We start from the raw sequence: 16,275 nt of genomic DNA on the forward strand, positions 1-16,275 counted from the left end.
AGGGATTCAGAAATTAACAAATGAACACTACTTTATCCCAATAATTGAATAATCAAGTAATTGTAACACAATATGTTAATAAAACTAACGTTTTTACTACTCAAATCATAAAAAATATAAAAACCTTTAATTTTATATTTCCTATCTAATGGATTCTCATTGGATGAACTTTAATGATTTACACGTAACACTTTGTGTTCTGGCAATACTATTTGTAGACGTCTGATGATGATGACAAGATCGTTAAAAACGAAGAACATTTGTGTGATTTGTGAATTAGATTAAAATAAAATAAGTACTTACCTACTAAAAATCGTGTAAATTTAGTAAATTATAACAATTCGTTTCCTGTTCATTAGCGGTGCTTCATGTACTCTATTATAAAGTTTTGAATAACTTACCAAAATGATGGACGGAAATGATATAGCCTCAGAACCGAGTAGAAGAGGTATCATATCTCAAGGATGGACCAGAATTTCCCAAGTAATACATATAAATATATTTTATACAAAGAAGGAACGTATATACACAGACATTGATAATAAAACTGCATTCTAACAACCAAATGATAACAATTGTCTAATGCTCTTATTACACAAATATTGTAATTAGATCACGTTTAAAGCCAAACGAACTAATACAAAATGTTTGTAAAATATCTAAAACAAAGTGTCATTTGTTTATTTTAAGTTACTGTATGAATTTTAATAACTAATTTATTAATTAAAATAAACAAGCAGCTACCACTCATGTCAAAAATGTTTTTATCAGTTCAATGAAAAAAAAAGAAATATAGATGAAATCACTAAAAAAATCTCTTCCATATACTTGCAGATATATCAAGGACTCCTAGACAAATGGACGCCACATACAAAAAGCAGATGGGTGGCCTCTATATTACTTTTAGCAATATTTGTTCTCAGGATATGTTTAAAACAAGTAAGTCCTTTTACAAGATAATTAATAAAATTAAGGTTGATATTTGATTCATAATCTGCTCATCTTTGATGTGATTTTATGAATGATTATGATTAATGATATATTTAATAATATTAATAAGAAAATATATACTTCAATAGTATCATGTTTTCAAAGAAAAATTACTTTCAAACTATTTTCATGTTTTTAAGTTCAAATGGCACTAACACAATTCTATTGTTTTTAAGCCAAGTTACATTTTTTTATATTTGATGGTAGGTAAGTGGTCACCTACAGTTGTTGACACTACATGCAATGGTTAACAAACCATACTAAACAATAATTAATAAAAAATTTTTAAGAATTATGTATTTTTTTTACAGGGCTGGTATATAGTAACATATGCCTTAGGTATATATCATTTAAATCTTTTCATTGCATTCCTTACACCAAAGATTGATCCTGCTATGGATTTTGATGGTAAGTTTTATTTAAGACTTTTTTTATTTATTGATATTGATACTTAGATTAGATAGATAGATTAGATAGATAAATTTGTACTTAATTCAAACATATGACTTTTTGTCAACCTAAAAGCTAATATTTATTTTTATTTCAAACAAACTTAATAATGTTTAAAATCAGTAAAAAAAGTTTGATATTGAAATTTTTTTCTTTGATATAAGACAAATAGTAACTAAGTCTTCGAAATTAATTATTTTGACAAATTTTGTTATACAAATTTATTTCTTATAAAATTTAAATAACAATGTGATATTGGGCTATCACCAACAGACAGATAATAAAGAATTAAGTGTACTTGTTTGACATAATAGTCATATGTTTATCTTCCACCCACACCAACAACATGATTTTTGTTTAATTTTAAATATTGAGGCAATTTTTTTATATTTATGCATGTCATGATTTTATTTGTTTCAACAACTGTGTGTAATAAAATTGTATAAGTGATTTTGTTTGTTTGTAACACATTCACATCTTAACTCTCTCAGAAGATAAAATTGTTCATAAATTTTCTAATGATATTTTAATAAAACAACTATGGTTAAACTTTCTGTTACCTAATATATATTCAGCACAATGCCACATAAATAAAGAATTCTATAGTGCAGTGCTTTCTGTTACAAAACAGATCCTTTCTATTTCATTATGCAGGGAAAACCTTCTAAAGGTTGTTGACTCCCTTGAATATGCGTTATGTGAAATTCTTTTAAATCCGCGATTACCCAAGCATTGCCCATTGGCCGTCCATTGCACGGAATAGAGGAGCTGAGGGGTTGTTATGATATAACTGATTCGCGGTCCTTCCGATTCGTTGCTCCGAGCACATTAGGCTGAAAACTCCAAAGGGAAAACTTCGCTTCAGGGGGGAAAGATAGATCTCGATCATAGAGTCGCACTAGATCGTACGGTAGCACGAGGCCATGACGGCATCCGTCCTCCTCTAGGCTTTTTTGAAGGACATGAAAGACGTTAGGGGTCCCACCATCCTGACACGCCCACAGGCCGAGGGCGCGTGAAAACGTCTCAGCTGCGTGTGTTTGGCACTCTACTAGGTGTCAGAGTCTCTCACGCTCTGCTAATGAGAGATTTACTATTGGCGTTCCTTGGTATCACTTTCGTGTCAGTCAATCGCTATGGCCGGTAAGCACTTTAAGAGCGCTTGGCAATGCTTACCCACCACGCCCAGGAAGCACCACTAATCGTTCACTAACCTACACCACACAAATCAGATCTGCTAATTCTGGCAAGATGTATCCTGTCTGGATCACCGATTTATTTTTTCGCTCTTGTAGACATAGTTTTCTTCAATTTTATTTAATACTTAACATGTAACTATGTTTTTTATTTCTTATTTAATTGAATGGATGGGTAGACTACTGGTAATTATTAAAACATTATTTTACAGGAGATGATGAGAATGGACCTGCACTCCCAACGAGATCCACAGAAGAGTTTCGACCATTCATTCGGAGGCTTCCCGAATTTAAGTTTTGGCTATCTGTTACGAAGAGCACAATCATAGGATTTTTCTGCACATTTATAGATGCATTCAATATTCCAGTATTCTGGCCAATATTAGTCATGTACTTTATTACATTATTTTGTATTACGATGAAGAGACAAATAAAGGTGAGTTAATGTTTAATTAATTTATACATATAGAGATGGTCCAGTCATTACAAAAAACTGGCCGAGAAATGCAAATGCACCGACTAGCTGATTTTTGGATATGTTGTGGCTTAGAAAAGTTTTACTTGAAATTGTCGACCTCGATTTCCTATATACGTTCGCCATCATTTTAAAAAAAGGGTTGAATATAATTTTTTTGCCATAACTCGACTGTGCGTCGTGAGACAAGAAATATGGTGATGCTTTTTTGTTGCTTCATTTACGCTCTACGATTTAGGTCCTTTACATTTTTAACATACCGTTACTGGTTTTTGAGATATCGACCACGAACGTAACGATGATTTTGCTCTTTCAGTCTTGTAGCGCAGCAAAAATCAGCCTTTTCGGTGCACATGTATTTCCAAATGTCTATGACGACTGGACTTAGAATGTATATTTTAAATGAGTTAAAGTATAAATACGACTATAAATTATTACTTTCAAATATATTAGCTTATGATATTCTACTTTGGAAGAATGTAGCTATTATTATCAATACGATATGTCACCTAGGAACTAAAATTTCATTTAGATATTAATAAAAATATATATATATTAAAATATTATTACAAAGAACAAACATAATATTCTTAATACGCTTGGTATTCGATCGCAAAGTTACTCAAAACTATTCAAACGGAAAGTTTTCAGCATTTATGTTCCTATTTATCCAAATCTAAAACGCATTATTATGTTGTCTAAACGCTGTTAAGATAGAACTTTTCGAAATTGAACAATGCATTATGTTATGAATTTAAATATTAGAGCTAGTGATTCACTATCGATTTTTTTGGTTATTAATCAGAAAATAAAAAGTTATATTATTTATAGAGAAGTCATAAACAATTACGAAGAATTGATAACTTGGTCTGGAAAAAAATGTTTTTTATTGTTTAATTAAATCTAATCTACTTGAAATTATATGTTTGTGGGGCCACTTGTCTCACAGCTAAGGGAGAGTGGAAATTATCGAATGAGTTTCATTTTATACTTATGTATTTGGACATGAACACGGATCCTCCCATTAACAAACATTAATTGAGTTATATTTTATCCATTACTGTTAAGGCATTCTGTAATTTGAAGTAAACTTCATAGAAAGTAATTGAGAATTATAGTTTTAAATCATCATCATATGCAAGTCAATTTGTATATTTTACACAAATATGGAAGGTCATTTATCATGATTAGAATAAGCAGTGGTTAAGATCTTTAGATCTGGCTTACAACAGACCTAGTATAATGCGGTTTCAATTGTCGTCATTTATATTTTTTCTCGACTTAATCTGTTAATATCAAAACTAATCTGTTCTTCTAACCCACGTATTATAATAAATAAGTTCTTATAATATATGTAGACTATGTATCGTCAAAATAAATTATGATACATACGAAATGATTAATATTATGCAAGATTAATAATATGCATAAAAATATGAATACTTTTTCTAATACACAATAATGCATAACTTTTTATATTAGTATGACTGTATTAATCAATGGTATTTATTATGCATTTATGAAAATTGGCGTTTTGAATGTCAGCAAAGTTAGTAACGGAACTTCGGAAGTAAAATTACAGTGGATATAAGTACTTAAGTTGGAATAGACTATAGTCTGTTTGTGTCATGATAACACTTAAATTATTCTATCTAAATATAGTTTCGCGTTACAAAAGAACTAAAACAAACGAGCCTAGACGAACTCTGTTATCTTGGCATGCGTGATAGCTATGCGACGCTCGCCAAACGTCGTACTACCCTTCTCAGTTCTCAGCTTTCAGCATCTATCTAGTCATATAATGAATTAGTGTTAACACTTTATAAGTTAAATTACTTTTGAATTGAAATTCATCTAATTGTTTCTTTTTTTCAGCATATGATTAAGTATCGATACTTACCATTTACTCACAGCAAACCTAAATACAGAACTGTGGATCCAGCAGTGTCTGTAAACTGACGGCATCTGTTAACCTACTTATACAATACCTAAAACAGTGTGAAAAGTAAAATGAATTAAAAAAACTGATGTATGCAAATGTTTTTAGAAATACAGTTTTTATTGTAATGTTTTTCATTTTTGATTTATTGTAATAATAATATAAGGTTTTTTGTTGGTCCTTAGCCAATAATGTAGTATTCAAATTTATGAATGGATAAATAAATTTATTGTGTATATTTACATAAATGGATAAGCTCGAGCAAAAGTAGAATTTATCTAATATTACTATTTATAGATATTTGTAGTTAAGTTAAAAATAATAAATATCTTTAGCAGATTTATATTTTATTAATGCCCTTTAAATGCTCTAAACGTGTGTAATTACTGCAAGGAACAAAAGTATTAATGTTTACTTTTTCTCCGTCTTATCCTTAATATAATTAAAAATCAAAACTAACGTACAATTTGTATAGATTCAAAATATATATCCAAGTGATTGTCATCTTTAATTAGACCAAAGATTATACCAATAAAGTTATACTTATCGTGAATAGGTATTTATTCAAGGGGCGGTACTAGATTTTTTCTAGTAATGGTGTCAATTATATTGATACCATTATTATTTCGTAATATCGTATAAATTATAATATCGTATTTTGGCAAGAAACCGTTCAAAACAATTGATTTTCATGTAACGTACAATATTTGGAATTAAACATAGTTGTTTTCTTAGAGAGAGATAAATTTTTATGTTACACATTTTTTTTGTTTTATAATGTCGATTAAAGCCTATTTCAATAGAATATTTACATTGAATACTTTTTATTATTTAGTCTATTTATTAAAATGTATTCTAAATGAAAAAGCTTTACGAATGGTGTTGTAGTAGGTACCTATTAAAATGAAAATAAAATTGTTTATTATTCAATGTTTAAATTAGTAATAGACCAAAACACTATGAAACAAATAAGAAAACAGTTCTTTAAGAGATATTGTTCTACCTCTGAGAATGAGATTTCATCAAATTTACTATTCGTTTATTTGATATTGACATTAGCAATAACTATACTAGCAATCAAATGAGAATGGTTTTAGAAAATACCGGCCAACTAGTGAAAAACTAAAAAGCAAATAAATTATTTTTTATGTGAAGTAATGGACATCATAAAGAGAGAAACCACCTTTTATTTTAAATTTATTTAAATGACATAATGTAATTAAGTAAATTAATGTCCTATTTCGTCATTTATTCATAGACATGGAAAATAAATAATAACACTGACCTACGGTTACGTCACGAAAAGTACCTAATAGTAAAATTAAACATAATACTACCATTTTATACAATCCTGATGAACGAGGGATTATGTATGTAGAAGTGTATCCAATGCAATATTCCATTAGTAGCATCTCATAATGTATAAGAGAGTAACCGGCTTGGCAGGCTGCTTATTGTTATTTTCTTTACCTATTGGTCGCAACGAGGAATAAACGTCGCGTAAATAAATAAAGTCTAAATAAACCACGTTCATACACATTTAAACCCCATTTTATGTAATATTAATAAAAAAAGTAAATTATAAATTTCCCAAAACAGTCATACACCTAACGCTTATTTATAAAAATAAAAAATATTTAGTGACATTAACATGACGAATTTTCATATAAACTATGAATCCCATTATTAAATTCTCTGAGGAAGTTAATTTTCAAAAACCTTACGTAGTGTTTATCGTGGTTACATAAGTTAATACCGTGCAAAATTTAATGCGTTTACACACATGTTAGAATTTCATTTAGGAGAATGCAGCTGTAATCTAGGACTATAGACAGTTCGCTCATATTTGGGTGCCTGTCTTCGTCTACCTGTCTTTTATTATAATCATTTGTCTAAACAAATTAGCGCAAAAGTTATGTTAACGATGATTAACAAGATTAATAAAACATCTAAAGATTATTACATTTCCTCATGTCATAAAACAAAATGAGCTTAAGGCACTTTCCCCTATTTTATAAGCGAAAGCATTTCCAGAAATAGTATTATCTATTACGTTTTATAAGGAATATTACATAGTAAAAACTAGTATAATTGTCTTTGTGTAAATCCCATTGATGTCGAGTAGGTATATTATATAATATTTGACAGAAGACTACGTTAAAGTACTATGTTGCGGGACTCCGTAGTAATAATCAGTATATAGTAATAGTAACTAAACAACATAAAAAACGCAAGAGTGATAATTATACACCTACGTATATTTCTGTGCAGCGCAACGAAAGGCTTCCGTAGAAAAATCTATTCATTATATAAATAAAATTTAACAGTACCGCATATGCAATATAGGTATATATATATATATATATATATATTGAGTTAATAACAATATAAATACATGTTAGTAATAAAAATAACCATGTTAATTTAAAATCTAATATAAATATTGTCTTTAACTCAATATATTTTAATATGAATTCCGATGTCTCTGGCCGTATTTTTAAGCTCTTAACAGAAAACGCTTAAAACGAATTTGTTATTATTATATATTTATTTTATTAAGGATTCATAATGATTGTGTTACAAATAAATTTAATTAAAATTACTGTATATTTTTTTATATTTCTTAAACATACAAATGATTACTGTGAATTTTAATTTTTAATAAAATAATATATTATATTGCCTCGGACTTTTACAGAAACATTAAGAACTAGTCACTGAGACATTAAAATTAACAATACCTTTCAAGTTCGAGTTTCAAATATTTCCTGTTAATTGTAGGTATCTATTTATATTATAGAAGATAACAAAGCGTGGAGATAATACTTGTTGAATTCCATGCAGGATATACATATGTATTATACGCATATATAATTATATTTAACTAACTCTTGGTGGTTTTTTTGGGTTAATTCTACATTCCGAATCGATGGTAGCTTCACTTTATATAAGTTTTGTAAAATGATGTAAAATGGCTACTTGAATAAAGTATGTTTCGATTTTAACTTTTCACAGCTTGCTATAAAAATGGTCAGAGTGCGTTTTTTTGTCATACTTTGTTGACTTATAAGCTTTACGTTACATAATGATATAACGGAACGCACACTATTATGATCCTAATTTATTTTAGAATCATTTCAGTAAGTAAAGATTAAATATCCCTCACGTGTTACATACAATCAAATAAATGTTACCTCATTGTAACTAATACACAGAGTATTCTGTAATAATCATGGGAAAATGCGCGATTGTTAGTCAATATAGAATATAATTAAGATAAAAATAACTAGGTACATATTACGCACGTATTGTGCGCTGGTACAAATATCTACTATGAATATTTTGTCAAAAAAATATAACGCAACCTTTTACTTAGCGCTTTATATATATATATGACATGTTTAAGTAAGTATGAATTAAAACAATGGTACCCTATATAATAATTATCATCTCTGACGTAATGTTGAATTTTCGTTATGAATTATTATTGTTTCAGTCGGGGTTGTCTATGTAAAAAAATCGAAACAATTTATAAAGGATCTTATTATTTATTTTTAAGAGTACATAAATAATAATCAAATATTGGAAATTATGACAAAATATAAATAAACGACCTGAGCTTACAATACTTATGGGTTACGAAATTAAGTAACTTCTAACCCCTTTTTATCCTCATATTGGCATTAAAATCTGAGTTATTGATAAAAATATACATTTCAGTCATTTAAGATGACTAAAGATGAAGAATATTTGAAAAATTTAGCTCAAGCTCGTATAGATTAAAATAATGTATTTTGTTTTACCAATCAAATAAAGAGGAGCTTCTTCAAATGAATGAGAGCGTCATTTTATTGACTTATCTATGAAACTTATTACACTACATTTTAGATATAAATTTTATGTATATTTCTAGTAGACATATCTGTTAGCGTAAAAAATTTACTTCCAGGGCATACAAAATGATAATCATATTTAAATATTTCATTACGTAAAATTAGGTATGCCTTTTCCTATTTGTAGTCAATATTATAAGTAACAATAAGGATAGTTCGTGGTTTAAGTATTAGCAATATTTGTACTGTAAAATTGCTTAATGTCAATCCTACAACTCGTACATCACTTTAAGCCGTGACCTTATGACCTACTTCTGGTTTGTTACACTTATAATAAGTAGGGGTTAATTTAACCAAGTGAGCTAATTGAAGCTATGATACTTTTTTAAATAACTGACAAAACAAATAACGTCATAAATATTGTATTTGCTATATTAACTTATATGCCTATTGCATGTAACCTAGAATCAATATAGTAAATTGACCCTATTAATAGAAAATATATTTACACATTATAGTTTTAAAATATATATTTTAATAAATTCTATGACATGTTTTGTTGTATTATAAACAAGTAAGCTTAAACATTAGATAAAATCATGATAGTACCTAAACTATATTCAAATTTTCTGTGTCGTATCGAATTACAGTTAAACAAGTAAAATAAAACCAAGGAGTATATTTAACCGCGACATAGTACAAAGCAATTATTACCCTAGGGTTAAAAATAGCCGCTAACGATAAAAATAATACCTATCGTTTGGGTGACGTGTGATTAAACAGAGTTATGCATATCCCACTATTATACTGAATTTATTAAAAAATCTTTTCATTATTTGGCTATTTTAGACTTATCCTGTTTAATATATTTTTTAAAGCAATAAATTTTTATCGAATTCGTAAGTAACTTTTGTATTATTTTGAAATAATAATGCCTCTTATGTGGCGATTTAGTGTATACACAAAATTTAAAAGAATTTACTAAACAAAAAAATATATTTAAAATTGATCATGTAGAAAAAAAGTTTATCCAGTTTGTAATTAGGTAATTGATGCATTATTTATAAATTCAGTAACATAAATTATATAGTAGCATTTATTATTTAAGTTATCACCTCTAATTTAGAAAGCATATTCAATAAATACAATTATTTGAATAAAGTGAAATTTTAGCAACGCCTTTTATTTATAGCAACCCCACACTGATAGGTTTATTTTTCGAGCAAAAATACTGGCAACTGTTGCTGATATCGCCAGTGTTACTATTTAAATGATATGTTCAAAAGTAATAAAACGCGCTCGATATCCCTGTTTATTTTATTGACCACTCGCCAGATGTTTGCGCATTGTTTTCCAGTGCGCAGTAGTTTCTCTGTCGTGAAATCGGGACTCTGTTTTAGTATTATATCTATTCTGCCATTTTGAAAATAGTGGCGTGTATGGATTAGACCTAGTGTTTTTTATGTGACAAATATGTCCGGGAGCAATGATAAAGTGTCGACTACGCAGCGTATGATTCAAAGTGTCGCTTTCCCTCCTAGCCACAAGCTTACGGTATCTGAAGTATTCGATGAAAAATCTGGAAAGCCTTTGCCAGATGTACTGAAGCAACATTTTATCTTAGAGGGTCGAATCGAGGAAAATGCAGCTTTACGAATCATCCAAGATGGTGCCACCTTATTACGATCTGAAAAAACTATGATCGAGATTGATTCACCGGTGACCGTGTGCGGAGACGTCCATGGCCAGTTTTACGATTTGATGAAATTATTTGAAGTGGGAGGTTCTCCCTCATGCACCAAGTATTTATTCTTAGGTGATTATGTCGACCGAGGTTATTTTAGTATAGAATGTGTTCTCTACCTCTGGGCCTTGAAATTGTGCTATCCGAAGACATTATTTCTATTACGCGGTAATCATGAATGCCGACATTTGACAGAATATTTTACTTTCAAACAAGAATGTAAAATTAAGTATTCTGAAAAAGTGTATGATGCTTGTATGGATGCTTTCGATTGCTTACCTCTCGCTGCTCTTATGAACCAGCAGTTCCTATGTGTGCATGGGGGGCTTTCACCCGAGATTAACAGCCTAGATGATATTCGTAAACTAGATAGATTCAAAGAACCACCTGCTTTTGGAGCTATGTGTGATCTGCTGTGGTCTGATCCACTCGAAGACTTTGGAAATGAAAAAAATGCAGAGCATTTTTCGCACAATTCTGTGAGAGGTTGTTCATATTTTTACAGCTATGCTGCTTGCTGTGACTTTCTACAGAGAAACAACTTACTGTCGATCATTCGTGCCCATGAGGCTCAGGATGCTGGTTATCGAATGTATCGGAAAAGCCAGACTACTGGGTTTCCAAGTCTTATTACGATTTTTTCTGCTCCAAATTACTTGGATGTCTATAACAATAAGGCTGCTGTCTTAAAATATGAGAACAATGTCATGAATATTCGACAGTTCAACTGCTCCCCTCATCCTTACTGGCTGCCAAACTTCATGGATGTGTTTACATGGTCTTTGCCTTTTGTGGGTGAAAAAGTTACTGAGATGTTGGTCAATGTTTTGAACATTTGTTCTGATGATGAATTGATGTCAGAAGGAGATGATGCATTGGAGGAAGCTAATCTCAGAAAAGAAGTTATACGTAATAAAATCCGTGCTATTGGTAAAATGGCACATGTCTTTTCAGTGCTTCGTGAGGAAAGTGAGTCTGTTTTACAGCTGAAGGGGCTCACTCCTACTGGTGCTCTTCCTCTGGGTGCATTATCAGGTGGAAAAACATCTCTTAAAAATGCTCTTCAAGGATTTTCTCCCAACCACAAAATCACTTCCTTTGCTGAGGCAAAAGGCTTAGATGCCATAAATGAGCGAATGCCACCACGCAGAGATGGGCAGCGCACTCCAGATGCACAGGAAAAGAAGCCTCATGTAAACAGCAATGCACACTCGTGAAGTGCTCGCTGATATTTCTCTTCGATCCTTACTTTTTGGCCCACGATTATAGTGATAGTGAAATATGTGTGACGGAGACTCAGCTTTTGGAATGATATTTCACATTCATAATAGCTAGGTGGATTTGAAGGGAATTGTCATTATAGATACTAAATATTTTAAAATTTGGATTTAACTTTTTTTCAATAGTTGAAATTAAATTTTCTCTTAAGATATTACCTCTCGATATTTAAAATAATTATCAGATCTGCAGGCAACAAATTTATTTAGTCAATTAAATATTAAGGTATGCACATTTATTTATAATGCGCTGCACTGTTTAATTTTTGGTAATGTAATTTTAAATTTTTCATATGAAAAGACATGATATTGTAATGTAAATTTATTCAGATTGTCTACTTATACTCTATATTGTTATCTACATTAGTGAAAATTAGACATGTCTATAATTTTCAAAGCATAATTAGCTGTGATATTAAGCGTCGATCAATGTATTATTTAATAGCGATCTGCTAGTGAAGTACAGGCATGTTCATTGGCTAATCATGCATTGAAATATGTAAAGTAAGTGGTGAAGTTCTCAGCTTGGGCGTGTCTTTATATTCTATTAAGTAATAAAATTAATTATGTACTATAGTGTGCAGCACATCGTGTGTTGTTGCCATACGTGTGTGCTGTGTAAATATGCCTTGTGCGTACACACATGTTATTGCAGCTTTAACACTTGAGATAAATATTACTCTCTTTAATATCTTTGCTACAAGTTGTACTTAATTGTATTTTATTGTACAAAATATATTAAATTACTATCTATGAATTATACTTAAAATTAATTTATATTTGGGTGTATGCTGGCCCCTTGTTGCCTGCATGCAACTAAACTTGTATGCTGGAACATCACATTAATAAATTTTCTTAGTCATAATGTTTCGGTATATAAGATGTAGTGGCTAGTCTAATCGCAGATTTTCTTACAGCTTCTATTCCAAATTTCACTTATATAATTAATAAGGTTTAATGACCTGTGCACTGTTGGAAAATCTCTTTTGGTCTGCCAAATAATTATTAATCAATGCAATAAGTTCATACTGTGAATACTAAAAGTGGCTTACATCATTTTCAAAGTCAGTTCTAAGTATTTTATCTCAATTCAGTGTGTAGTCCTTCATATGTTCTGTACTTTTAAATAAATTTTACCTATGTAAAAACTAACAATATATTTAATTTTATTTTGTACTAATCATGGGAAGTGTTGTTTTATCCTTATAAAATATATTAACATTGAGCTCTACATATTTTCGTTTTAATAAATCTCCTAAATAACCCTTGGTAAATGCATTCACAATTATTATTCTTATATTTGTATAATTACGTTAATATTAAAACCGTCACATTAAGGACATAAAAGTATTATTTTTGATGTACCTGTTTGCTTTGCATGTAATACGCGTAACAAGGTACCAAAATTTGTATTGGCTCAATTTTTAACCAAAGTTAATATATTAATGGGAATTCACGTAATCTAACATGCAGGAAAGTATTTATATAAATTAAAGAAAAAAACCACTAACACATAATTTAATACTTTTTTAACACTGATCGTTCTGTGTTCTAATTTGATAATGCTCAATTGTTTAACACAAATAGGTAAAAAAAGAAAAAAATTATAAGATGATACTTATGCTTTGGTTATTTCAAGGCTTCAAGTGACAATTTTGTTTGTTACACATCAAGTAATGTGTGAAATAACAATGAAGCTGGAATAATAATTATTGAAACATTTCAATAACAATGCTATTTATTATGCAAAAGATCACACTTTGTTATTTGATTTACAATGCATATTTTATTAATAATATAATATGAACAAAGTAATATTAATGGTTAATACACGTACAAAAAGGGCGTGGATTCATATCTCTTAAAAACCCTGAATATCCAATTATCTATTCATACACTGAAAAATTTGTTCGAAGGAAATTCGTAGGCGTGTGACATGAGAATTTTATTCGAATGGTGAAAGATTTAGTTTCTGCATATTAACAATTTATTTTATTATGAAGAAATAACTGTTAAGATAGTATTAATTGAAAAACAGTCTGTTAACCGTAGTACTAGTAATTGAAAAAAGTGTGAACTGATATTATTTTACTGAATTCGTTATGACTTGTGAAAGGAAACTGAAAATGTTTTAACACATATTTAATTGCATAGATATATATATGCAATATATAATACAATAATAACATAAGATTTATAACAATATATAGTGCGAGAATTTTAACTACGCCGCTGCCTTAACGCCCTGAAGCTGCAGCATATTGCGTCGCAGTATTTTAGAAATAAAATTCTAATGGTGGCGCGATAAGGTAATGTAGGAGGGCGGGAAGTGCGGGAACCGAGTATCTACGGAAATACACGAAAACTTAACCTCAGCCAGCCGTTCAATGCTTTAAATTCGCCCCGCTCGATGAGGTCTGAAGATAGTCCGTGTCAAGTGTTGTTGTTTAATGTTTTGTTTTATATTAAATTACCGGTTTCCTCTCTTCAAATACATTGGCTTCTCCATTGGCAAAAAAGATAACGCTGTAACTGGTAGTCCTACTACGTTCATTATAAACATTTATACGTACGATTTTTTTTCATTTTTTATTTACTAAGTTCACTAATACATATATTAGTGAACTTAGTTGCCTATTGGGATTTAAGATAGCTTGCTTACATATAAAGAGACAACCGAAACTATATTTTAAAAAAATAAGAACATTTTAGTTTTTAAAACAAAAAAAGGTTTTGCCCACAATACCTTCTCTTATAAAAAGAAATAATATTTTAGGCCTATTTTTAAAATTAAAAACTATTTATGTTTTGTAATTTGGATCAGTGAAGTGCTACTAGATTCAGATAGACTAAACTAGAGAAACTATATGACATTGGAAAAAACGCATAAAGATGTGAGGCGTGTGATACGATGTATTATTATTAGTCGTATTAACACGTTACGGGTCTACGGGCGGATGGATCGCTTGGTTCGATAATTAATTATTGTACTATATTATTTGTTTATATATAACATTATTTAAAATAGAATCATAAGGTAAAAGGAAGAGTTTAATTTTGCAGTAAATTAGAATGTTAAGCCAAGAGTCAGTTAGGGTAGCTAGTGTGTATAAAAACATTAATATTTTTAAGGATTTTTTGAGACTTATTTAGTGGATTGCAATCATGGAAGTATAATATTACACCTACTCATTTAGACGAATGTGTACTTATATTATTTGCGTCCAGTCTCAACCTTCACAAAACATAACAATTAATTCATCTTCTTCATAAAATAATTTGATGATGTATGTCGATTTCTGTTTTAGAATCAAAATAGCCCTTGCCAAGTTCACCTAGATCTACGCGAAAACCGCGACTTCACTTTCAGTCAAAGAAAGGTTAAATTATGACGTGCAGGTAGGCAAATGGTTGTAACTTTGTATGGATTTAAGCTGGACGAAGTCGAAAGCGGCATTTACATAGGGACCCCAATCTCACGGGAGCCCCGAAAGCCAATATATTCTCTTACGCTGTGTGCACTAGAACCCTGCTTAAGGTGAGGGGCGATATTAATAAAATAAAATTACAATTTCGTTCAGACCTAGATTTTTTATTTCAATGCAACGCTGAAACTGGGCCATTATCCGCTTAGTTGTGCTGTGCCTGTATTCTCTTGTGCCCTAGGAAATATTTCAATAGTTTGTGGTACAATATTTCATGTAACAAAATATTGTAGCACAAAATTATGACGGTAAAAATAAAACTTTATAATAATTAAAAATATAACTGTAACATATTTATAATTATTACAAGTTTTTTTAATAATTACAATAAAATAACACTGAGTCATTTGCAATACTATCTACAGTTACCACTAAAACTTGTGAAACTTTTTTTTCACAAATTTTAGTGTTTTTATATTTCACACTTAATTGTTGTTATCTTTCACTTTGAATCAATTTTTGAAAAGTACAGAATTTAATGAAATTATATTAGTTTACAACGGTCTGCAAACTATCTTGATTCCGTGAACTAACAATATAATAATTTAAATAGTTTCCGAAATGAAGTGAAACAATGTTTCGATCGATAACCACACATCCAAAGCTTCACATCATGAGACCTGCAAACCAGGTGATGAGACAAAAAATATTATTCTATGTCTTAAATTCCTCAGTAACATTATTGGCGTGCTAATCTTCTAACTTAAAAAATGACGGACTTCGAGACTAACCTATATACGAAATTTCAACCCCTATTTCAACCCTTAGGGGTAGAATATCAAGAAACGCTTAAATACATATCTACTCATTCCTAATCAGTAGCCAAAAAATAATGATTAATGCTTTTAATTTAAAATTGAAGTCCTTCTCAATCCAATTTTCTAAG

The 16,275-nt window shown here is 29.9% G+C and overlaps 2 protein-coding genes across 2 annotated transcripts; both read left to right on the top strand.

Moving 5' to 3' along the window:
• Nucleotides 1–207: 207 nt before the first annotated feature.
• Nucleotides 208–5,389, top strand: LOC113399986 (protein RER1). The gene is made up of 5 exons (XM_026639330.2): nt 208–483; nt 835–939; nt 1,302–1,398; nt 2,849–3,072; nt 4,987–5,389. The coding sequence occupies exons 1-5, from the start codon at nt 406–408 to the stop codon at nt 5,068–5,070; spliced, it is 588 nt and encodes a 195-aa protein (XP_026495115.1). The 5' UTR covers nt 208–405; the 3' UTR covers nt 5,071–5,389.
• A 4,740-nt stretch (nt 5,390–10,129) lies between these two features.
• Nucleotides 10,130–13,135, top strand: LOC113399967 (serine/threonine-protein phosphatase 2B catalytic subunit 3-like). Its single transcript, XM_026639301.2, has one exon. It carries the CDS (start codon nt 10,357–10,359, stop codon nt 11,842–11,844), a length of 1,488 nt encoding a protein of 495 aa, XP_026495086.1. The 5' UTR covers nt 10,130–10,356; the 3' UTR covers nt 11,845–13,135.
• Nucleotides 13,136–16,275: the final 3,140 nt, after the last annotated feature.

This window comes from Vanessa tameamea, chromosome 8 (assembly GCF_037043105.1).
Source record: "Vanessa tameamea isolate UH-Manoa-2023 chromosome 8, ilVanTame1 primary haplotype, whole genome shotgun sequence".
In the NCBI taxonomy this organism is placed as follows: domain Eukaryota; kingdom Metazoa; phylum Arthropoda; class Insecta; order Lepidoptera; family Nymphalidae; genus Vanessa; species Vanessa tameamea.

What these genes read in the sequence shown, in the direction of transcription:
- LOC113399986 (XM_026639330.2), top strand. Translation starts at nt 406, where the DNA reads ATGATGGACGGAAATGATATAGCCTCAGAACCGAGTAGAAGAGGTATC. An exon ending in TCCTGCTATGGATTTTGATG is followed by an intron (nt 1,399 to 2,848) that starts GTAAGTTTTATT and finishes ATTATTTTACAG; the next exon opens with GAGATGATGAGAATGGACCT. An exon ending in CGATGAAGAGACAAATAAAG is followed by an intron (nt 3,073 to 4,986) that starts GTGAGTTAATGT and finishes TCTTTTTTTCAG; the next exon opens with CATATGATTAAGTATCGATA.
- LOC113399967 (XM_026639301.2), top strand. Translation starts at nt 10,357, where the DNA reads ATGTCCGGGAGCAATGATAAAGTGTCGACTACGCAGCGTATGATTCAA.